This window comes from Anarhichas minor, unplaced genomic scaffold, assembly GCF_050575085.1.
Source record: "Anarhichas minor isolate MPS153535 unplaced genomic scaffold, ASM5057508v1 ptg000028l, whole genome shotgun sequence".
Classification (NCBI taxonomy): domain Eukaryota; kingdom Metazoa; phylum Chordata; class Actinopteri; order Perciformes; family Anarhichadidae; genus Anarhichas; species Anarhichas minor.
Genome location: NW_027466474.1, coordinates 13,297,158 through 13,319,644, shown reverse-complemented (window position 1 = coordinate 13,319,644; position 22,487 = coordinate 13,297,158). Strand labels below are relative to the sequence as shown.

Sequence of the window (22,487 nt, the reverse complement as noted above, 5' to 3'; positions counted from 1 at the left end):
CCCTAATCACAAAATTCACAAAGGCATTCTGCTCCTGGTTGTTACTTTCAGAAACATCAAAAGATGTGCACAGCAGCAGATATCGTAAAGAGGGTTTAAGGAGTGAGACAAGACATGGATACCATTTCAAATAAGGTTTAATCAGAGGCAAATAGGGAAAAGTCTTTAATAGTCTCTTGATATCACACAGGAGCCACATGGGTATTTTGGAGACGGAGCTGAGAGGAAACTAACTTGGATGATGACACTGATGCAAGGGAACGGAGTTGAAGGTGAGGAGGGAGAGGGCACGAGGGAATGAGACAGAGGAGATCTTTGAAGCCCAGAAGGAGGTGCGGTGTCAGTGTAAATTGGAGGGGAGGGAGGTAGATAGGGATTAAGGGCCCAAAAGAATAAAAACAAGATGTGTGGGAGGAGGAGAAATGAGGGAGAGAAAAATAAGTGATATGGCAGATCACTCTGGATGGTAGTGTGTGTGCGTACAGTACGTGTGTGTGTGTATGTGTGTGTGGAGGTGGGGGGCAGTGAAAAAAGAGGAGAGAGATGCAGCACATATGAGAGGGTGAGTGGCATAAATGGAGAGAGAGAGAGAGAGAGAGAGAGAGAGAGAGAGAGGAGAGAGAGAGAGAGGGTGCACAGAGGCTCATGTGGGGGGATGAATACAGCTGTGCAGAGAGACAGATGTACAAACAACAAAACAACCAGCACTAGCACACACACACACACACACACACACACACACACGCACACACACACCAGGACCAAATGATTGAGGCAACTGAGGTTCGTCTTTCAGATCGAAGAAACGCCGGGATTTAAATCACTGATAGCCGAAGGAGGAGGGAATCTCAGCCACTCGCAACATTTGGGGCAGCGGAAGACAAGAGTGGGGGAGGAAAGAAAGAGAAGTGGAGTGACCCGAGGAAACCAGTAGCCGGAAACAGGTAGGAGAAAGAGACCAAACCTAGGAATGAGAAAATTGTGGGTATCATTAACAAAAATGTATTGTATAAAAAGACAAACTATTTCTTTGCGAAGGTAAAGAAAGGAAATATATTATGACTCAATATATTACTCCCTAGTTAGTTGATGCACGGCTTAAGGGAAAGAGTTGATGGGAAGTGTGGACTAAAGGAGCGATGAGAGAAGGGAGAGGGCAGGCATAAACCAACACAAATAATCGTCCGAAGCGATAAACAAGAAAATGAGGGACAAATGTGGTTAATCAACAACTAATGACATTCTGGCTCTTTAACTTTCATTATGGCCGTTCGAAAAGCAAGCGCCGCAGCATCACTCATACTGGCAGCTCTGTGTTAAACAATAAAACATTGCATCTTTAGTGGAAATCCTCTGCTGAGGCTCTGGGGAACGTGTGGATGTAATGGGAACGGCTGAAGACGAATGAGAGATTTTGATTATCCAATGAAAGTAAGACGTAATCAGGGCTAAAGTCTATTGCTGACAGTGAGATTTATCTGTAAGAGGAGTAACGACTAGATAATGGGGAATCCTTGATGAGTTGAGACTGGATTAGTTATAAGAGGGGGGGGGGGGAGGGAGGGCTTTGTGAATAAATCATGAGGTCGCAGCCACATTAATCAGCAGGTGACAGACTAGAACACACACTTGAGTGCATGACGCACACACAAACAAGCATGGTAACAGGTAGGTAGGCGCACGCATGTCTTATCTAGAGACTGCCTCCATCTCTTTCTGTATTCTTAAGCAGCTACTAGTGAATGCATATAACGGGGAGGGGGAGATCGATACACCTTTGTTTTTTTTGTAGCGCATTTTCCGCAAGTGTGAGGGCCGGGGGGGGAGGAGGCACAGTTTGATAACATTAAAGGGTGAGAATGAACGTCTGCTGTGCTGCTACGTTCCCCCCCCCCGAGTGTTTGGGATCACGCTCGGTGAGGTGCTGCCACCTCACGGTGAAACGGTGCCATGCCCTGTGATGGGACGGGTTCTTTACCCGGGTTCTTTACCCGGGTTCTTTACCTTTTCTGTTTGTCACGTCTCCCCGAGCACAGCTGCTGACCTCTGACCTCTGCACCGCCGATCCACAATGTCTGTCCTGCTGCACGTGCTGCTGACCCTCTGCCTGACTGTCACACAGGGGTGAGAAAAAAAAAAAAAAAAGGGTTGAAAACACATTGATATTTTCATCGATTTGAAATGCACTTCCTCGGCTCGTGTTTTGCTCCAACTTTTATGGTTCCCTCTCTGTCTCTCCCTTTGTTCTTCCTCAGTGGTTGTACGTATTCTAACAACCACTGGGGAGAATGGAACGACTCTCAGCTGCAGCCAACGATTCAGAAGCTGATGAAAGGATACAACCGCTACCTCAGACCTAATTTCAATGGTAGGAATGAGCTTGTTAAGTGAGTGTTTCGTTGAGTTTGAGTCAATGCAAATGTGTTGTGTGTGTGTGTGTGTGTGTGTGTGTGTGTGTGTGTGTGTGTCCCTGACTGAAAACAGACTCCTTTCCAAACCTCCCTGTGTCTCTGTCTTTGATAGAGGGCCCTGTGGAAATTGGAATGAGTCTCGACATCGCCAGCATCGATGCCATCTCTGAAATCAATATGGTACACCCCTCTTCTGACTGTGTTTTGTGTCAGTGGGTGACTGATGAAAGAAATTAATGAATAAAAAAATAAAAAATAAAAAATCTTCTTTTCATCACCTTTTTAGGACTACACCGCAACCATCTTCCTCCGTCAGCGCTGGCGGGACTCGAGGCTCGTGTTCCCCGGAAACGAGAGCGTCAGCGTGGACGGCCGCCTCGTGTCACTGCTGTGGATCCCCGACACCTTCATCCCCGACTCCAAGCGCTCCTTCCTGCACGACGTCACGGTGGAAAACCGCCTCATACGCATTTTCAGCAACGGAACCGTTCTCTATGCCCTACGGTACAGGTTGACGTATATTGATTTCCCATTTATTGATATTTGATAAATGCTCTAACAGAAAAAAAGGGAGGAAGGAGGAAGGAGGGGAAGGAAAATCTACTCAGCTTTTTCTTTAAATTCCAAGCTGTTGTTATGATTGTCGTGGTAATAAAGCATGAATTCGCCTTGGGTTTACTAAAAAAAGAAAAACAGGCATTTATGTATCATCGCTCAGTCATATAACTTGAGGGAATTATTTTGAATCATAGGTGCAGTCTGATTTTATAAAGCCGATTATAGAAATTCGGTTTTACGATAGATCCAAGTTGTCCGTGTTTGTCAATGAAAAAGCTGCTATGTTACTTGTTTTCTAATGTATTTAGCAGGTTTTGGGTTAGAACACTATGATATCCATCAGTGAGTAATATATCCCCACTTTCATTGAATTGCAACAAGTCAGCATCATATACGCAATTAATGCATGTCTTTGATCTGCTGATATTTGCCCGGTGGGGAGACTAGTTCACTCGTTATTAACAGCCCGGTCGTACACGAACGGAGTAACAGTGTTGTTGTTTTTTCGATCTTGCTGTGATTACACAACAGCATCACGGCTACGATTGCCTGCAACATGGACCTGACCAAGTACCCCATGGACAGACAGGTGTGCACCCTGCAGCTGGAGAGCTGTGAGTACCTGTGAGCGCCATCAAGTGTGGACATTCATCACCATCATGTCACCCTGCTCATCACCATTTTCATCATCATCATCATCATCATCATCATCATCATCATCATCAACAGTGTAGTGAGTATCAAACTGAAGAGGCAATGTTAACAATAGCAGGTCAGCAGGCCTTAATGTGTGTGTGTGTGGTCAGGGGGCTACAACCTGCAGGATGTGGTGTTCTACTGGACCCGAGGGAATGATTCAGTGAAGGGTCTTGACATTCTGCGGCTGGCTCAGTACAGCGTGGAGAGCTACTACACATCGGTGTCAGAGGCCGTGTACGAGACAGGTAGGACACTTGCAACTCCCAGAATCCACCCTGACTCACAGAGGTTATGCACAAGAGAACACATCTGAAACATCACCTTCAAAATCTCATGTCTTCACGCAGGACAATACCCCAAGCTGGTGTTGCATTTCGCACTGCGTAGAAACGTTCTGTTCTTCATCTTGGAGACGTACGTTCCCTCCGTCCTGCTGGTGGTTCTCTCCTGGGTCTCTTTCTGGATCAGCCAGTCCTCCGTTCCAGCTAGGACCTGCATCGGTCAGTACCAGATCTCTCACTGCAAAGTGTTATAACGTTGGTACATCTGAGTGCATCCATTTGAATTATTATCGTAGAGAAAATGAAGTATTGATTTGCTGTATGACTCCATAATGGTCAGGCAGATATGCACAAAGCAGGTATTTTAATTTAATATACAAAATTTAAATATGAAGACGTTGAACTTAATCACTCAACTAATAACTTCAACAGTGTTGTGTTTACAGATTATTAAATGAAGGAGTCAGCTGTCCTGCATCTATGAGAATATAGATATCAACATATCATCATCAGCAACCAGTTCAACACAATTTGACCCTCACATAAAAGAGCAACAGCAAAAGCAAAGGAGAAAACAATAACGATACCAATACATGGATTAGAGGTTCATCCACCACCGTACATTATGAAAACAACACTGTGATGATGTATTTTCCAGGAGTAACAACAGTCCTGACAATGACCACACTGATGATGGGCGCCCGCACTTCCCTGCCCAATGCCAACTGCTTCATCAAGGCCATCGACGTTTACCTGGGAATCTGCTTCACCTTCATCTTTGGCGCACTGGTGGAGTACGCCTGCGCCCACTTCTACACCATGAAGCACCACACCATCGAGGACCTACACAGGGTGAGGAAAACATTCAAATATGAAGGGAACTCATTCAAAGATAATAAATAATAGAGAATAAAAAAAACATTGTGATCTGTCCGTCTATCAGGAGCTTCAGAGGGAGTTTAATGAATCCAACGGGAACAGCTCCATCCCCATCGTCAGGTCCACCCAACCGAACCAGTCCATGGTGATCGCCACCACCGCGGAGCAGTCGGCCAACAGTGACACGAGGAACAATGCTGGAGCCAAAGAGAAGGCGCCAGGACAGGGCTGCGGCCCGTCTTCGGCGAAGGACGCGTTGTGTCGGGTGGTGTCCGTCTTCGTCGTGGAAAATCCGCACGACATTGACCGCCGCTCTCGCAAAGTTTTCCCCCTGGCATTTCTCTTTGTCAATATCCTCTACTGGCTTTACTATCTCTTTCTCTGAGCGTTCATTTCCCAGCTGCTGCGTTGTTCACTTCCTGAAGCTGCTATACCTCCTCATTTGAGACCCCAATACCAGTTGCCACTGCCTGGATTTAAGCTGATCATACAAGCTTTTTTTGTGTCACATGAATAAAACCTCTTTGTCCCACAGACAGGGCGACAAAGTGATGAAAAGCAGTTGAGTTAGGAACCAGAAAGTCTTCTTTGTAGCACACTCCGTATTGAAACCTATAATTCTATGAATGGGTGGCTTCTAACATTTTAACATGTAGAAGTGACGATACAAAGCCTGTATCCGTCTATTTAATTACAATTCCACGGAACAAATGAGGATGAGTCATCTAGTTGTAAACAATAGGCTGCCTGAACTGCATTGAATTGCCTTTATTAAGCGACTGCTGTAGATGTGCGTCTTTCTTCTTCTTGTTTTGGATGTCATACATTGTTTGTATGAAACCATTATACTGTATATTTACTTCACAGCATATCATGTGAAATTAGAAGTAATAAGTCAGTGACGGAGAATGCAAAGTATAGGTCTGTGCTGTAACAATTGATTAAAGATCACCTGTGTGAGAATAAGACACATTTATTATTCCCTTATCCAGGTAGGAGAACAGTAAAGTGCACAAGTCAACCACGGGTTCGGCAGAAGAGTTGATAAAATTACATATGGTGAGGGGTTTGCCAAAAACAGTCAAGTGGATGTAGGATTACGCAGCAGATGATTTTTTTTTTGCGGTGTAGCACAGCTTCAACCTGAGAGGAGAAGCTTAGAAGTGCTGTCAAAAAGAAATGATAACACACTCCATGGCACATAAATGAAAACCTCTGACAGGTATGACTAATGACGATGAAGAGAAACAAACGTATAAAAGTATAAAACATAGTAACAGTAGTCTCTGTACAGGCAGAAAAAAACAAACATACTATATGAAAGGCACATTGTGGCTTAAACTACCTCCATCCACTTATTTCACCAACACATCACATTTCTCACATAGCACCTTAACAATTAAACATTTCACCGTACATGCAACACCGGATGAGAATGCAATCCCTTGTGGCCTTTCCATTACAACAATACGCAATGTGCTTTTCAATACACCTTTCTTGTGTCTTACTTGCTTCTTTCCTGTTTGCCACATTTGAATAAGCGTCGGCAGAGGCAATGGAAGTACTTGGCTACACAGACAGTGAGAAGTCCTTTTTCTCACATTTGGAGAAGTCCTTTTAGGAAGACAGAAGAGTAAATATTCAGTGAGATGTACCTCCACCTAGTGGCTGATATCTTTCATTACAGTTTTTCTGTGCTCTGGGATGTGACGTTATCCTTGGTAGGACTGAATGTCACAAAGAAATCCATTTATTCTTCCTCCAGTCCTCTTCATGATGCGGCTCTTAGGTCTCTTTCTTTGACTCCCATTCCTGTGAAGGATGGAACATATGTAGGTGATTTAAAAGGTAACAAGGTGGAAATAAGGTCATCATTCCAAGAAATTAATTGGAAATGATTGCAGTGATGAGTAATAAGCTGCACAAAAAACAAACATATAGTACAGAATAAAACAATGTTAGTTATGCCACTGCAATGTAATTAAGAAATGTGCACGCAAACATTATATATTAATATTTATCAGACTTACAGAAATGGCAATAATGACAAATATTTTCGATACAGCGATCAGTGATTCAATGTGTTTCTTATAAATTGTTTTAAGAAAAAATAAAACAGAAATAAACTATACAATATTTAGGTCATGGCTGAAAGTGATACCAAACATCCGTGTGTCGTGACAGAATCCCGTTTGATCATAATCACCCAACATACGCTCACACGTACCAGGCACTTAATTGTGAATGTCCAAAGTGACTGTGTGGACACACGCAGACCGTCTCTCTATTTGCGTGTGAACTGTGAAAACCCCGTTAGATGATGACACATGCTGCTGTGATCCTATCAACTCCCTGGGAAGCCCGAGAGAGAAAGCTGTCCGTAATGACGGGCTGAGGAACTGTTCAGGAAGTGTCTGTGAGCGTTACCTTTGCCTTCCGCATGACAGTTCCTGAAGAAGCGTAAACAGAAAGAGGTCTCCGACGCATCTCCGCTGCGCAGTTCACTGGCAAAGAATCACTGTAGATATTCTGCGTCTTTTTGCCGGAGGCCTACCCAAAAATAAAAAGTAAAACAGCGACGTGTATGAGAGTAGGTGTGCATGTAAAGATAAAGAACTGCGTCTTTACGCATAGAGCAACGAACGCACCTTAATTGGGGGTTTAGCCTCAACAGGTGCGCCCAGAGCTCCGCCGGCCAGACTCTTCTTGAGGTTTTCTTGGACATGAGACAGCCGGAGCTCCTGGTCCACCCTCTCCGCCTCTTTAGCTCGACAGGCCTCCTCCAGCTGGGACACGCGCTTGTTCAGGGAGAACGTCCTCCTGTCTGCTCCACAGAAACACAGCGACACACACACACACAACACAATGAGACACACGAGGGACTGAAAGGTCGATTTTGTGTTTTGAAGATTTTTCTAGATGGTATGAAGACTTGACTACTTCAGAAAGACTCTTCAACTTTTTACTCTCCTACAGCTATAGATACTACTTACTCAAATTAAAAACTTAACATAACAAACCTGTGATGAGTTTATAAATTCTGATGTATTGTTATAGATTAAACTACATGAAAGTAGTGAAAGATAATCCAATAATATGCTACATGCTACATTGTGATGCCTAATGAGCACTTGCGATTCATTTTTCTGCTTCTACTTTTGTACTTTTACTTGTGTTTACAATCTGGTATGCTACTTTTACTCTTCCACCACTTCTGGCAGCATACTATGTGACACTGAAGGAAATAAATCCTATTTAGAAGGAATTTTCAGAACCACGTTTTTTGGTTTTTAATAATAAAAGCAATTAAGATGTTTTATTTATGCCTGCAGGGATGTTGTCTTCTCACACGGCCCTCTAATAATGGAGGTCAGACACAGAGCAGGAATACAGAACGTGCACTTTATGTTCAAGCCTTCTGATTAAGGTGCAGACAAATACTCAACCATCAAGCTGGTTTTCTAACTCATACTTTTGCTTAGGAAGTTAATCAACATGATCGTTAACCAAGGTACATACAGTAGTATGTTCTAGCTATGCTGTTTATTTTGTTTGGCTTTGTGTCTCCTTACCGGAGGCCGTCTTCAGCTCCTCCTTCAGCTCTCTCTTCTCCTTCCGCAGGGTCACGAGTGCATTCCGTATCCCATCCCTCGCTCTTTCCAGCTCCTCTTTCTCCTGCAAGTAGCGCTTGGCATCCTCTTCCGCTCGCGTTTTCCCATACCTTCCATATTGGTTGGAGTCTGGGTAGAGATGTCAGAAGGGAGCAAAGGTGAGCAGGGGCCAAATGTGCAGGGGTTATGGGAAGGAGACAAAACATCTCACAGCCGTCTTTCAGTCTGTCCTTAATTAATGTCACGCTCCTCGCTTGAGGAGGCGTGACGCCACTTCCACCACTTACATGAAAGCGTAGCACACAGTTTCAAACCTATCTTTCATAATTCAGACAAAGAATTATGGGAGGAAACACAGATACGATGCATGAATAGAAAATAAAACACACACCCTCCTGCTGAGGGAGAGGTCAGGAGGCAAGAAAAGCAGATCTAATGCGAGTGTCCACTAAATCTCAGGTTACATCCTGAAGCTTTCAGCCATGGAGAGCGCCGGCTCTTTGATGTGTCAGAACGTCACAGCGAAGGCCCGTGAAACGGCACCGAGAGAGCAGCACTGAGACAGCCGACCACGCCGATATCACGTTCCGAAACTCAGGACGCTCATCTCATTTTTTTTTTTTGGGCCAACTGACACAACGGAGCAAATGGGGGAGAAGCGAGTGAAGAGATTATGGACGGAAAGGGAGAAGAGGAAAAAAAAAGGGAAATATTGAGCCGGATAAAAGCTCAAAGTTTAGGAGTGTCTGTGAATTGGTGCACCACTGAAAGGATTGTATGACGAGTGTAAGCTACAGCAGGAGTACAGCTTTGCAATCTAACTCCTGTGTGACACACAACTATATTAAGAGGTGCCATCTGTATTATTCTTATTTCCCTCGAAGGGCAGCAGGCTGCTCCCCTTCTTTTTATTGAGAGATACAGATGGAAAGCAGAGAGGGGTGGGAGGCTGAAAAGATACTTGGCCCGACTGTATACACATACATCTCAGCTGTCTGGTTGGTTGTGCATGATATTGTGAATATTTAAGATAAACATGTACATGTGAAACTCTGATTGTGGATCCATCATAATGCCTTTGATACAGTCCGGGTCATTGAAGTGCCTCACAGCTATTGGCTCAGTGTGTTGTGGCTGACGGTGCGCAATCAACATTCCTCACCATTATCAAAGGGGTTCTACAAGGATCACTTTTTGGTTCTCTTTTGCACAAACTATACTAATAACCTGGGCATGACTGTTAATGTAACTGTTGGAGATTTGGGTGTGTAATGCTCAAGCAGAGATGAGGAGCGGGCTGCAGATTTCTGGCGAGCTCACTTCTTTCCAACGCCGCACCCAGAAATATGTTCCACTGCTGACTCAAGTGACGTCACTTGAGTCAGCATCTCTAACCCATAGAAATGAGAAACACTGTCTCCATCACTCAGTTTCCACTGCATAAATAAAAATGTCAATCAATCTATCAGTATATTTCATGAGAATAGGCTCAGCACCACGGGAGGAACGGCAATGCTACTTTGGTGGACCGACTAAACATACTTACTGGAGCCCGTTCGTTTGAGGGAGACCAAAGGCTTGGTTCGGTCAGAGTCGCTGCTGGAGAAACTTGAGCGCCGTTTCCCTTGATTCCCAGACTGCTGCCTGCGGTCCTCCCCTGACTGGGTGGAGTAGAGAGGGGTTAGAGGGGACATGACAGATGTGGGAGGATGCAAAGAGAAGGATGACGACGGAGGGGAAAAAAAGAAAGCAAAGTTTGTATATTAGGCTAAGCAATATACTTATCTTCAAATGTATTGGTTTGAGACGTCTGAGGTGTGAGATGTTTGTGGCTCTAGGTGGTGAGAGGCATGTGTTTAAGTGCATGTCAGTGGGGTTAAGAAAGGAGTTTACGGGCTGTAAACCTGCCATGACCTCTTGCCTTCCTGTCACCAGTTTGATCAGTCTCTTTTTTTCTCTCTCCCATGCCCACACACTGCTTTTTCTCTGGCCTACAAAAAGCCATCATTGATGGGCATGTAACAGAGCACCGTCTGTCTGTTCGGGTGACTGAGACGGAGTGTCATTTTCAGACAGCGACAGTCTCCAACAGCTGCACACACACAGACATGCAGCTTCTAATCTTGTCGCATCAACGTAAGGCATAAGTCATAAGGTTTAACTGAATTTTAAAAAAAAGCGTGTGTGAGCACATGTGTCCCACCTGCATGTCCTCATTAGGGACCTCGTCATATGTTCTGGAGTCTGTGTAGGTGCTGCTGGAGGATGTGGCCCACCTAGGACCAGAGAAGAAGGAGAAATGAAATCTGCACGGGGACTAAACATCATGGCATTGGTCAGAGGCCTTGCTTTGACCTCATGTACGTATTCTGACTCCCCCCCCCCCCCCCCGCCCTCCCTTCTGTCTCACTCACAGGAAGGAATGCCGCGCAGCGTTGCGGATGTTAGCGATGGTTTCCACGTCAACGTAGTCGTAGTGCAGTGACTCTGGATCTGTCGCGGAGCCCGTCTCTGCCAAGAGGACGCCGAGCCACCTCCCGAGTTCCTCAGAGCTGCTCGCCTAAAAAGAGAAGGGACACGTCAGCTTTGAGTTTCCACACTAAAATTCTCTGTAAAGTTGAGACAAACTGCAGGGTGCCGTGGTAAGTCTCTGTGGGTTCGTCAATAAAAGCGACCCCCAAGTCATTCGACCTATTGTCGAAATAAAAACAATGATTAGTGCGGCTTTAACGAAGCAACGAATGCTCGGTATTTCACCTCCAGAGCAGCCACCTCCGCGCAGTTCCGTAGGATTCGGAAGGCAAAGGGATGTTTGGGTCCCAGCCCCGGGACCACCTCGCAGCCGTGGAGAGGAAGTGAAGGCAGGAAGGTCCGAGCGTCTCCTTTGTCGTTGTAGAAGTGCAGGGAGCCTCTGCACACACAGCACCACTGCTCCCGCCACACCTGATTCACCAGCACCGCCACATAGCCTGCACGGTGAGGAGGGAAATAATGAGCGAAGAATGAAGAAAAGTGACGCGCCTGGAGATTTAAGAGGTCTAGGGACCTAAGGAGATCTCAAGAGTGTCAGTGAGTTGGGGTCTGACCTCGTCGAGGGTCGGTGTAGGAGGTCCGGGGATCTCCTGGCCGAGGGGGCTTCTTCTTGGAGAAGCTGATGATACGAGTGATTTTGCGGCCCGCAGCGAAAGCCCCCCGCTTCACCTTGCCTGCATCAAAAATGAAAAGATTAAACAGTTGCTTTTTGTCCCGATGTATCTTTGGCATGTGGAAACTGTAATTAGTAAGTAAGTTACGTGATGACAACAGGACAAACTTATTTTCTGATGACTTGAGATGGATAGCAAATGGGGGGAAAAAAAGCTAAAGTTACAGAATATCTTTTTTTTAACAAGCTGCTGTGTTGATTTGAGCCTGTTTCCTGTCTCACCATTCTCTCTGCAGTTCTCAACAGTCGACACACCCACACTGTCCGAGTCTGATGTGTTCCTGTCTGCAGACAGCCTCTGAGGAAGAAGCACACAAACGCAGGTTTAGACTTTCAACAGTGGAATCTAAGTCCCCACACAGGATCTGTCTGTCTGCCAGGATCAAACCACAGCAAACATGTCTTAATTAAAAGCTAAATGACTAGAATAGAGAGAATTTGTTATCAAGCTTACATGTATCTGCCTCTGGATTATTTCATTCTTTCACATCAAGGTGGAATTAGACAAACAGACTTATCCTCTTGCCTTTTTCTCCTAACAACTCTATAACGGCTCCTTTCTCTTCCTCCTGTGCTTTCATTCACGTAAGGGCCTTTTGCACTTTATGTTCCGACAGGTTGGTAAGCTTTACAGAAAGGATGTGCCTGCTCCAACACTGACTCACCACCACCCCTATCATTGCTGCCTTAACACCCAATTACACGGCATATGTCCTCTTTGTTCTGCAAGCCAAACACAGGTATCACTGTTTACTGTGTCTCGCCCAAGCAATTGTTTAGGAGAAATTTATGGTGACAACACAATTGCTGCATGCCACCGACTTTTCCTCACCTCGGCTGCAAAGATGAATTATGTCTCGGGGATAAAAAAAATTAAAAAAAACGACAGGAGCGTTCCAACGCAAACATCCTCTCCTCCTGCACTTACCTTGTCAAGTTCAGTTTTTCTTGGAATGATGGGAGACGCAGATTCCTCAGGCCCGGCGCTCTGACCGCTCACCTCTCTAACAACCTGTGTGTGTGTGTGGGGGTGGGTGGGGGGGGGGGGGGGTAGACAGTACACTTTCTTTTGAGGTTTTTGTGTGTGTCCACATCGTCGAAAACTGCTTCCGGCGATTGTCGACAAGGTTGATGGCTGTGTTGCCGGTCTGTGTCCCTGCATGCAAACATGTCATTTCAAAGTGTAAGCTCACCCTGAGCCATCTGTGGGCCTGCTCCTTGCTTTGCACAGCCAGCACCAGTGCATCTCCATTGGGTAAGGTGAAACGGAGTTCATGGTGCTTCCTCTTGCTGTCTTTGGGTGCGTAGACCACGGTGCATTGGGGCAGGAGCAGGTCCACATAGGGGTTTGTGTCCTTAGAGCTCTTATAGCACTGCAGAAAGGAGGACACATAGGATACTGTACGTTAAAGAAGAGAAGAAGAAATGCATGATTCGTGCTTTCCCCGAGGGTTTAATCGAATGTACAGCCTCCCACCTGTAGTCTTTTCTCCCGTATGACGGTGAGCTGTTTCGCCCACTGGCCGAAACGTTTCTTCCGCAGCAGGAAGGCGCAGATGCGACAGTCCCTGGCAGGAGGCATGGAGCTCTCATCCGAGGGCCACTGATGAGTGAGTCCGACGCCGGGGCTCCTCTCTTCCTCGTCCTCCTCGTAGGACTCGTAGGAACTGCTCAGAGCATCGGAGTCGTTGTCTGCTAGGACAACGACAGAGAAGACAAAGTGAGTTATTTGTTGTAAATAAAAGGCAGGTTTTATTCTGTAATATTATTGATTTTAGGGGGTGACATTGTTCTCAACTCACAAGAGTTCTTGCGGTGCGTGTTTATGCAGGTAGTGGGGTAGTTGTTTTCAGCATCTTCATACCCATCCTCTATAGAGTTGGGAGGGCTAGGCCTGACTGAAAATTAAAGAGAAAAAAAAATCCCGAATTACTCCTTATGTTCCATCGTGCACTTTAATGCAACTTGTGCTTCGTAATTACAGACTTGGGAGTTTTTTCTTTTACAGCTAAGTTACACTAAGGACCCCGAGTTCAGCAGGGGCGGGAAGATGCTGACCTCGTGTGATGATGTACTCGGGCAACTTGCCGGGACTGAGGGGCACTGCCTCCTCATAATACTCCTCAGGAGGAGGTGTTGTGGGCAGAGGGGGAGGAAAGTTCGCGGAGCGCGGGGCTGGCGAGCCTGCACAGTTCTGCTAAGAGAAACACACAAACACAGCTCTCAAATTTCCCTCATAACCATGAAATAGAATTGTTTTCCCACAGCCTATGAACTACATCATCAAAGAGAGACAGAGTAAAACCCTCGAAATGATATCCATAAATTAGACACATGGTCTCTGGGTGGGCCCCTGCATCTTAACTCTTCCAACAGCTTGCAGACTGATGAGCATGTGTGCGTGGGAAACCCCCACAACATGGAACACGATCTCTGTTTTCTCTTTGCTTTCTCGACACAAGTCATTAGGATGTGTATTAGTCTGGTGCAAAGTTGGATTTGGATGGTGAGAGCTGAAAGGATGCACAGCAAACAGCATACATCCCACACACACACACACACACACACTGTGTCAAATGCAACTGAGTGAGTTAGGAACTGACTACATCTCGGCAACTTGCCTGATTTGAAGTGTCCGTCTGCGTGTTCTTGTCTTCTTTCACATCTGTAACATCCTTTAGGTCTCCAAGCTCGCAGTCTATAAGAGACAACAACTGAGACTTGCATACAAAGAGAACATGATATTTGTAGCTCATTTATATGGAGCGGCGAACATTTTACAGCTACGCGTTGGAGCTCAACACTCACCAAATGTCTCGAAGAGGGACTCTACGAAGCTGGTGCCATTTCTGTACACTGCTGAGTTCATGTAGATGTAGTCTGTTCCTGAAACTGGAGGAAAGGAAAGAGAGATTTTCAGATGTCGAGTGCTTTGCACATTTTTATTATGTGTATAACCCCTCGGAGAGTCTACATAAAACCCGGACAAAACAAGAGAACGAAAAATAAAGAAAGTCACCGACAGACAGTCACTTCATCAATCTTTCCTCCTCCTCCTCCTCACTGACCTGATGGCTGTATCTGTTGCAGGAGGTTCCACACGGAGGTCTTCTTCTCCTGCGTGGAGGAGCTGAGGCTCTCCTGGTCCAGCATCTGCAGCAGGACGCCCAGCTCACTCACCAACACCTCCATCGCTGCACAGAGCGGGGCAAAGGTCAGGGGGTGGGGGGTGCACGGCTTCAGTTTATCAGTCGAGGGCAGAGGGCAGACGGACAAGTCTAAATAAACCAAAGGGGTGTATGTCATAGACTAGAGCCTCTTTCTCTGTGTCTTTCTTTCATTTTCTGTCACAGTTTGTCAATATCAATCTGCCACCTTACGACACAGTCTCCCTCCTCAGTCTCCCTCCTCTCCTCCTCGCTCAGTTACAAGCCAGACTAAACAAGAGCAATAGGCTGGTGTGACAGGAAACATGTTTGCTAATTGCTCATTAACCCAGAAAACGGAAATGAAGCTTCCCAAAATAGCAAATCGTACACAGAATAACAATATCCCGCACAAGGAGCAAAGAAAACCAGTGTTGCCTTTCTGCAGCAGCTCTGAAATGTTGCTGGCTCAGGCACGATTTGGCACGAGCCCAAACTTCAATCAACTGTCGCTCTCAATGCTAAGAAGGTAAATTAAGCGTGCTGCCAAGACCGTACAGATGTTGGCAGAAATGTGAGATTCTGACCAGAATAACCAAAGCACCACTTTACAGAGCCCGGAGCAGGCCAAATGTACCAGCAGGCAGAGTCTCACAGGCACCTGATCTTTATCTGACAGTGGAGAGATTTAAAGTCCAGGCCTCACAAAAGCCCAAAAGCTGGCTCAGGCAGGCAGACCTCCTGCAATACGCATTCTTCCCGGGGATCTCCAGGTTCTGTAACACTTTGAGGACTCAGGCATATCGGAATATATGATCCTCCACATCGCATGTTGATCTGGTCCACTCCCTGTTTTCAGAACAGAAGTTAAATAAACCGTCTCACTCCCCCGGCTGCTGGATGTCCTGGGAACAGGTCTGCAACCTGCTGCTGATGTGTGTGTGTGTGTCTATATATTTGGATTCCTCCTTTATCGGACAAAATTGATTCTCCCTTCTTTCTACCGTTTTCATAGCTTCTTCTCTATTCTTTCCCTCTGCATTGTCTTATCCTAATGCACCTCTATAATCCTGAAAATCCCCAGCAAAACAAACTGACGACTGGCTGAGTCACTGCTGTCACACTCGTCTGCCTCTCCCCCCGCTTCCCATCCCCCTCCATCTCCCCCCCCCCGCCACATTTTCACGGTCCAGCCGCTTTAGACCTGCTGAACCGTGCATCTTGCTCGGGTCATCAACGGGACAGCTGCTGAGCCAGAAAAGTCTTTTGTTCGGGGCGCGGTCATATGGCAACAAGTAAACAAACAAACACACACACACACACACACACACACACACACACACACACACACACACACACACACACACACACACACACACACACACACACACACACACACACACACACACACACACACACACACACACACACACACACACACACACACACACACACACACACGATGTGCATTTAGTGGGGCGTGTTAAAGGTGAACTTTTGGTGCACCTGACAACAAGCCAGCCCGTTGTGTGAATGTGCCAGTTTGAGCAGCACCCAGATGAGTTGAGGCAGAACGTTGGAATCTTATAGATGCATCACTCTGACACAGCGAGCTCGTATGTAATCACCACTGACAGGCAGAGGTCTTGATAATCTGGAAGATGTATGTGTTTGTAACCGGTGTTTCGTTCTACATTTTCAGACTGCTCCCATCCCTAAAGACAGACATACTTTCCTGAGGTGGGTCTTCCTATGGGCTCCACAATGCTCTGCCAAGGTTACAGTCGAGAGTAAATAGAGCTACACTCGGTGTGTGTTCGCCTGCGTCCGCTCCACCGCCGCTTCACTAGTGCGGTTTCCTTCTATTGTTAGAAAAAGCCCGCTCGCGCTCCGAGAAGTGGGCATGAGGAATTAATTGGCACAGGGACCTGGAATGTCTCCTCATTAAGCTCCGATTCACCCAAGGGAAATGAGGAAGTGGGCGTCGGGGACGGAGAGGAAACTTATGAGTGGGATGTTTTGGCCCGGCGAGTGTTGTCTCTCCGCCAGAGGTTCCAGCTGTTTAGAATCTGGCTGCAGCGCACCGCTGGGCTTCCCCTGACCTAGTAGGAGACAGAACCTTATCCACAGCATGACTCATCGACGGCAGGGAGAAAACTGAAATTCACACCGGTCAGCATTAAATCAAATCTAACTCAGAAATCGAGGTGTTGCTTTCAAGGAGTTGAAGCGGATCGCAACGCTCATAAAGCCATTTCACCGTTTCACTTGGATTTAGCGCTCTAAAAAAAAGCTTATTATCCAATTTGACGACTACAGCGTAATTCCGCTTGTGCCAGAATGAGCAAAGAGGAATTACTGCAGAGTGTTTGGGATGTGAGGCCCGTAAGACCACCCTTAAATCCTCGGCCTTGCCTCGGTAATCGACACCACACTACTCAAAAGAGTTCTCGCACATCTAAAACAGCACATGACCCTTTAAATCTCCGCAGCAACTCTGTGTGTGTGTGGGATGTGTGTCTTTGATGTCTTTAGAAGTCAGATAAAACAGATTGTGAGCCAAGCACCTGAGGGAAACTACACACAAGCTTGAATAAGATAGTAACGCTGCATGAAAATGGGTTTATGCTTTGGAATTGGAATATTTGCAGCTACAAGAATGTGCTGATTACTTTACTTTTACATCCATCAGAGAAAACTTAATTCAACAGAAGATGGGTGCATTTAGTGCACCATGCAGGAATGCGGCGGGCCATTCAAAGCTCAAACATTTACCTCCTCACACTCGTCTGACAATTGCCGTTAAACATCAAGCACATTCCTCACCTTGTTAATAGTGCAAGACTCTGCAAAAAAATGTCTTTGTGTCAGTCTGCAAATAGTAGTGAGGCCGAGACAGAAGTTTGTTTACCAGTGCAGACTCAGACCTTTAAAAGAGGCTTGCGTTAGCAGACCTTCTGTACAATCTGATTGAGAGAGAGAGAGAGAGGGAGAAGGGGAGGGGGTTGGGGTGAGTAATGTCAGCAAGTTGAGCACCTGTGCTAACACGTCCAACAAACCGTGATTTAAAGAATGATGTGACCTCGATCGGGTGCACAGGTTTGTTCTCCTCCCTCCTTTTAATGCCAAAGGCTTTCTTCACGCTGAGCCTACTTATCTTGCCTCACATCGCACACACACACACACACACACACACACACAAATAACTTCACAGTATGTCGAAAAAAAAAGAGACAAAATTACTCATTCGGCAGTAACTTTGTTTCACAATATTGTTGCAGGCAGACATTCCAGCTTATCGCGCAAGAATTTGCATCCCACAAAGAGTCTCAAGTGGCTCAGAAAAACGCAAAGTTGCACTATCGAGTCTGGGTGGCAGACTCTTTCTCAACACTTCAACATTGCTGCCTTTCTTGGAATTCCAGCAAGCTGGCACGATGCTTCAGGTACGAAGCGAACATCACCTGATGTGTGGCGTTCAGTCTGATGTTCACAACACCTTCAACACGCGCATGTGTCTTCACATCGGTCCGTATATTTACATATCTTTGCAAATCCTCGCACCTCTTTTTTGCCTAAGATACCTGCTGTTGTAATATCCTGACAAGCTACAAAGGCTTCCCCTCAACGCTTACCCTCGACAGCGGTGGATGAGAGTCCCACCATCTTCCAAGGTTACGAAGGAGACAAACCGGCTCATTCATACACGAGCAGATAGTGCCGGAGATATTCCAGAGTCAGAGCCTCTCCATGTGCTTGGTCCTGGGAAGTCTTTGTGTTGGAGGTGAGCTGTAGCCTGCCCACTGCTGAATTCACACTTCTTTTACCTCTCCCTTCCTCCCTCTGATCTGTTATCTCCCTAAACCTCCCTCCCACTTTTTTTGGGGGGGGGGGGGGGGTAGGCAGACTGTGGTGGTGTGTGTGTGTGTGTGTGTGTGTGTGTGTGTGTGTGTGTGTGTGTAAAGCCCCCTCCGCTGTAATCCTGGGGATAGAGTAGCACCTGGGAAAAAGGCTGGCTGTGTAAACACACACATGCCGACTAATGGCTAACCTGCATTCTTTACTCTTTCATATTCTTTCCCTCACTACATTATTAACCTTTAACTAGTTGCACATAAAGGCTGCCATCGAGATGATGCCAGCGACATGCCAGACACAGCAAGGCATTGTACCTCTACTTTACATCAGAGCATCTTTAACAGGGTTGCTTTCTGATGAAGATACCGGGAGAATGTCCCCAGTGGAGCCGATGCTGCAAGCGGTAAGCTCTATATTTGAAATGCATTTAAAAAAAAAAAAAGATATAAATATAAAGTGAAAAACACAGGAGAGATTGAGTCAAGGCTTTGGCGTGGAGGTGAGGCAAGTTGAGACTTTTGGGAGTTACACGTGGATGACTTGTTGCCGCGAGGCGGACTCATGTGCCCCAACATGATGCGACACGCTGCCTTTGGATCACACGGGGCACCAACGCTGCACAAACAAACCCATGAGCGCACTCAGACAGGTACGCAAGCGTATACGCACGGCAACGCAGGACCGCACACGCACAGACAAAACACACTGCTGACTCTGAGTGCAGGCTTTCACTGTATGTCAGCTGTAGAATGAAAACAGTGTCAGCTGGCTGCAGGGCTGCCTGGTGCACAACCATCAGATGAATACAGAAAATGTAAAATATAAGACCACCCGTTGTTTTGAATCCCAGTTGGACCCCTTTTTGCTCTCGCCTATTGAACACTCTTTAGTTAACAGAATTTGGGGAAATATGCGTGTTCACTTTTCTTGCCGAGCGTTGGGTGAGAAGATCAGTTATGGTCAACAGGAAAATGGTTAGCTTAGCTTAGCACAAAGACTGGAAGCAGGGATATGACGTGGTAATGCTAGTTATGCTAAGCTAAACTGACTTTATATTCAGCAAACACACGAGACAGTGGTATCAATCTACTGTCTGACGTACTAATACTAATTACTGTACTTATTTATAGATAAACATAAACATGTATTTCCACAACCCCTTTTTTTCATTTTTTTTCTCCAATTTGACACAAGAAGCAAACATTCTCAAATGATAAATGTTGTCAGAACACAAGCGAAGAACTTAAAAAATTGTCCAACTAGCAAGATTTTGATTGAAATCAGATCAAAGAAAAAGAAAACAAGACGACAAATATGACTATGAGATTCATTTTTGGTACTTAAAGTGTTCCATACTTGATGCAACAGATGCATTTTGTTCACTGGCAAAAAGTTGTTGAGGTTAGAGACCCCACTGCCACAAAACCTTCAAAAATGTGTAGAAAAAAAGACGGTGATAAAATAAAAAATAAAAAAAGATAACAATAGAGTTAACGGTGATCTCGACGAGGGACACTGCAGAAATACCAGTAGACAATGACTGATGAACGAGTCATACGCTGCACATATACAGAGGATTTCAAAACAAAATTCCAAGGATGTCCGTGTAGAAAAATGGAGAAGTAATTTCTTAAAAGTGCAGACAGGAAGTCCCCCGACCATCTAACTTGATGCACATTCCCTGAGGCATTTCTAGTGTTTCCCAACTTTTCCCAAAATCCTCTCTTGCTGCGACAAATGCCACAGACACACCGTGCTCGACTTGGTTATGGCCTGACAAACAACTCCAACTCACTGTGACTAAAATGCAACCTCTGACCTCTTTAGTAAAGCTGTGAACTCACACTAGCAGACCACGGATGCCAGAGGAGGGACTGGGGAAAGCACACCGTGTTGTAAGAAACATCCCTATTTCTTCACCTGATGACTGGGTACAACCGCGCTCATGTGTGATGCGTTCAGGACAGACGTATCGGGTAACGGCTAAAACACGATGGACTATTACTCTCGAAAATAGATGCTTTTTTTTTTACAGATTTACAGTGAGTTGCGCTAATCAAGTCCAACAACACAAAACATAGGTAAAAGCACAAAGTGGGGTAATGCCTGCTAGACAAAGCTGCTGTGAGGAACTCAAAACGACTGTATCATCTGCAACTCCACAAGAGATCAGTATCTTATGAAAACTGCTGGGCTCTTCTTGGAAGTCTCCCCTTCCTTGTTGTCTTTGGACATGTTGGATATACAGCCATCTCCCAACCTAATCCGACATGAAAGAGACCTGCAGGTTGAGGACTTTGAGGTGTCCACACACACACACACACACACACACACACACACACACACACACACACACACACACACACACACACACACACACACACACACACACACACACACACACACACACACACACACACACACACACACACACACACACACACACACACAGTGGGAGTCTTTCTTAAGGCAAGCAGAACAATATGACCCAGCAACTTTTGCAAGGAAATGAAAACCTTTTTTTTTGTGTGTGTGTGTGTGTGTGTGTGTGTGTGTGAGAAAGAGCAGAATCTTATCTCATGTTAAGTGAGTCAAAGAGGCTTTTAAGTTAAGAGACAGCACGGTTCGAATGCTATCTTCATGGCATGCGAGGGTTATCTAAATACCACCATCCTACTCATCAAAGCTGGGACGTGCATCCGAAGCACAACATTAAGACAGATGAAAAAAAAAATGGATGTCACATCTGTCTTATCATAAGCTCTACATAAATCACTGAGGTGTGTGTAGACATCACATGCTAACATGAGGTAAGCCAGATGCCCAGATGTGCTTGAGGTTTTTAATTACATCACGAGCTGTGCCAACAGTGTCGTCTCTCGCGGGCCTGTGCCCCATCACGAAGAAATCTGCTCACACAACTACTACCTCAGATTCCAGGCATTTCCAAAGTCTGACGCTTCTCCTCTCCCCAGCGCAAACAAAACAAGCCTGGGCATTTTCAAGCTGATCTCACCGGAGCCCGCTACAGGTAAACAGAGATGATATCGGTTTATCGGAAAAGAAATCAGCAAGATGTGACCTGGCTGTCTTTTTGCATTCGGCATTTCGAGGAGGATTTTGGGGTGGATGAGCGCAGCCATGGTTCAAATCTGAGTTCATATTTCTGAATGGCGCAGATTTCTTGAAGTCGCCATCGTCACGTGGACCGCTCCGAATAAATGCCAACGTTGTTCTGGATCTGCTGGATGTGTAGCTAGGCGACTGTTTGCTGGCAAGTTTTATCGAAGACCCCTAGAGAGCGATTCGGATCTTCTTCCGCATGATGCCAACAAAACACTCTTCCTGTCCTACGTCAGTTAATGGGCTGACCAGCTGCATGGGGATGCCCCATATGCTCCCTATAGAGATGCACTTCCTCCCTTCCCCGATGACATCACTTATCACCTCCGGCCTTCTGTTTCCTCTTCCCGTCGGCTGACCCGCTCCCACTTTTACTGTACCGTCTCTGGTGACCCCACTCTCAATGCACCGTCTAGATCCGAGGCCAGATAGAATTGAACTTCTACAACTGAGTTTCAAAGGGTTGACAATATAATGGAGCCTTTTGAATGTGCCATTATTACAAACCTTTATTTAGCGGCTGCAGGTAGCCCCCTATGGGAGAATTCCTTTCTCATGGCTTTGCCATGCACATTTATCATGTGGGTGGACATTTTAGGCAAACACACAATGACAAACATACCAAACGCACGATGCAGAACCCGCTGAAGTCAAGGCGAGCATGTGGAAAAACTTATTTGGTTCGGAGGAGTCGTAAAGATGTACAAATTACGGGG

At 45.9% G+C, this 22,487-nt stretch overlaps 2 protein-coding genes across 2 annotated transcripts; one reads left to right on the top strand and one right to left on the bottom strand.

Moving 5' to 3' along the window:
• The first annotated feature begins 2,071 nt into the window (after positions 1-2,071).
• gabrp (gamma-aminobutyric acid type A receptor subunit pi) lies at positions 2,072-5,213 on the top strand. Its single transcript, XM_076103352.1, has 9 exons — positions 2,072-2,124; positions 2,256-2,368; positions 2,524-2,591; positions 2,698-2,915; positions 3,501-3,583; positions 3,776-3,913; positions 4,016-4,168; positions 4,608-4,801; positions 4,893-5,213. Exons 1-9 carry the CDS (start codon positions 2,072-2,074, stop codon positions 5,211-5,213), a joined length of 1,341 nt encoding a protein of 446 aa, XP_075959467.1.
• Positions 5,214-6,613: 1,400 nt separating this feature from the next.
• On the bottom strand, positions 6,614-14,836 carry afap1l1a (actin filament associated protein 1-like 1a). The gene is made up of 18 exons (XM_076103476.1): positions 14,713-14,836; positions 14,453-14,536; positions 14,266-14,342; positions 13,703-13,841; positions 13,447-13,542; positions 13,122-13,336; positions 12,838-13,017; positions 12,573-12,656; positions 11,867-11,942; positions 11,526-11,645; positions 11,197-11,408; positions 10,854-10,999; positions 10,643-10,715; positions 9,986-10,100; positions 8,401-8,568; positions 7,477-7,652; positions 7,256-7,378; positions 6,614-6,640 (listed from the first exon to the last, which is right to left on the bottom strand). Exons 1-18 carry the CDS (start codon positions 14,834-14,836, stop codon positions 6,614-6,616), a joined length of 2,235 nt encoding a protein of 744 aa, XP_075959591.1.
• Positions 14,837-22,487: the final 7,651 nt, after the last annotated feature.

Bases quoted from the DNA above. Each gene is read 5' to 3' on its own strand.
- gabrp (XM_076103352.1), top strand. From the start codon at position 2,072: ATGTCTGTCCTGCTGCACGTGCTGCTGACCCTCTGCCTGACTGTCACA. The intron at 2,592-2,697 runs GTACACCCCTCT...TCACCTTTTTAG, and splicing joins CCATCTCTGAAATCAATATG to GACTACACCGCAACCATCTT. The intron at 4,802-4,892 runs GTGAGGAAAACA...TCCGTCTATCAG, and splicing joins CCATCGAGGACCTACACAGG to GAGCTTCAGAGGGAGTTTAA.
- afap1l1a (XM_076103476.1), bottom strand. From the start codon at position 14,836: ATGGAGGTGTTGGTGAGTGAGCTGGGCGTCCTGCTGCAGATGCTGGAC. The intron at 14,537-14,712 runs GTCAGTGAGGAG...CCTTTCCTCCAG, and splicing joins GCAACAGATACAGCCATCAG to TTTCAGGAACAGACTACATC. The intron at 11,409-11,525 runs GTCAGACCCCAA...CTCACCGTGCAG, and splicing joins CTACACCGACCCTCGACGAG to GCTATGTGGCGGTGCTGGTG.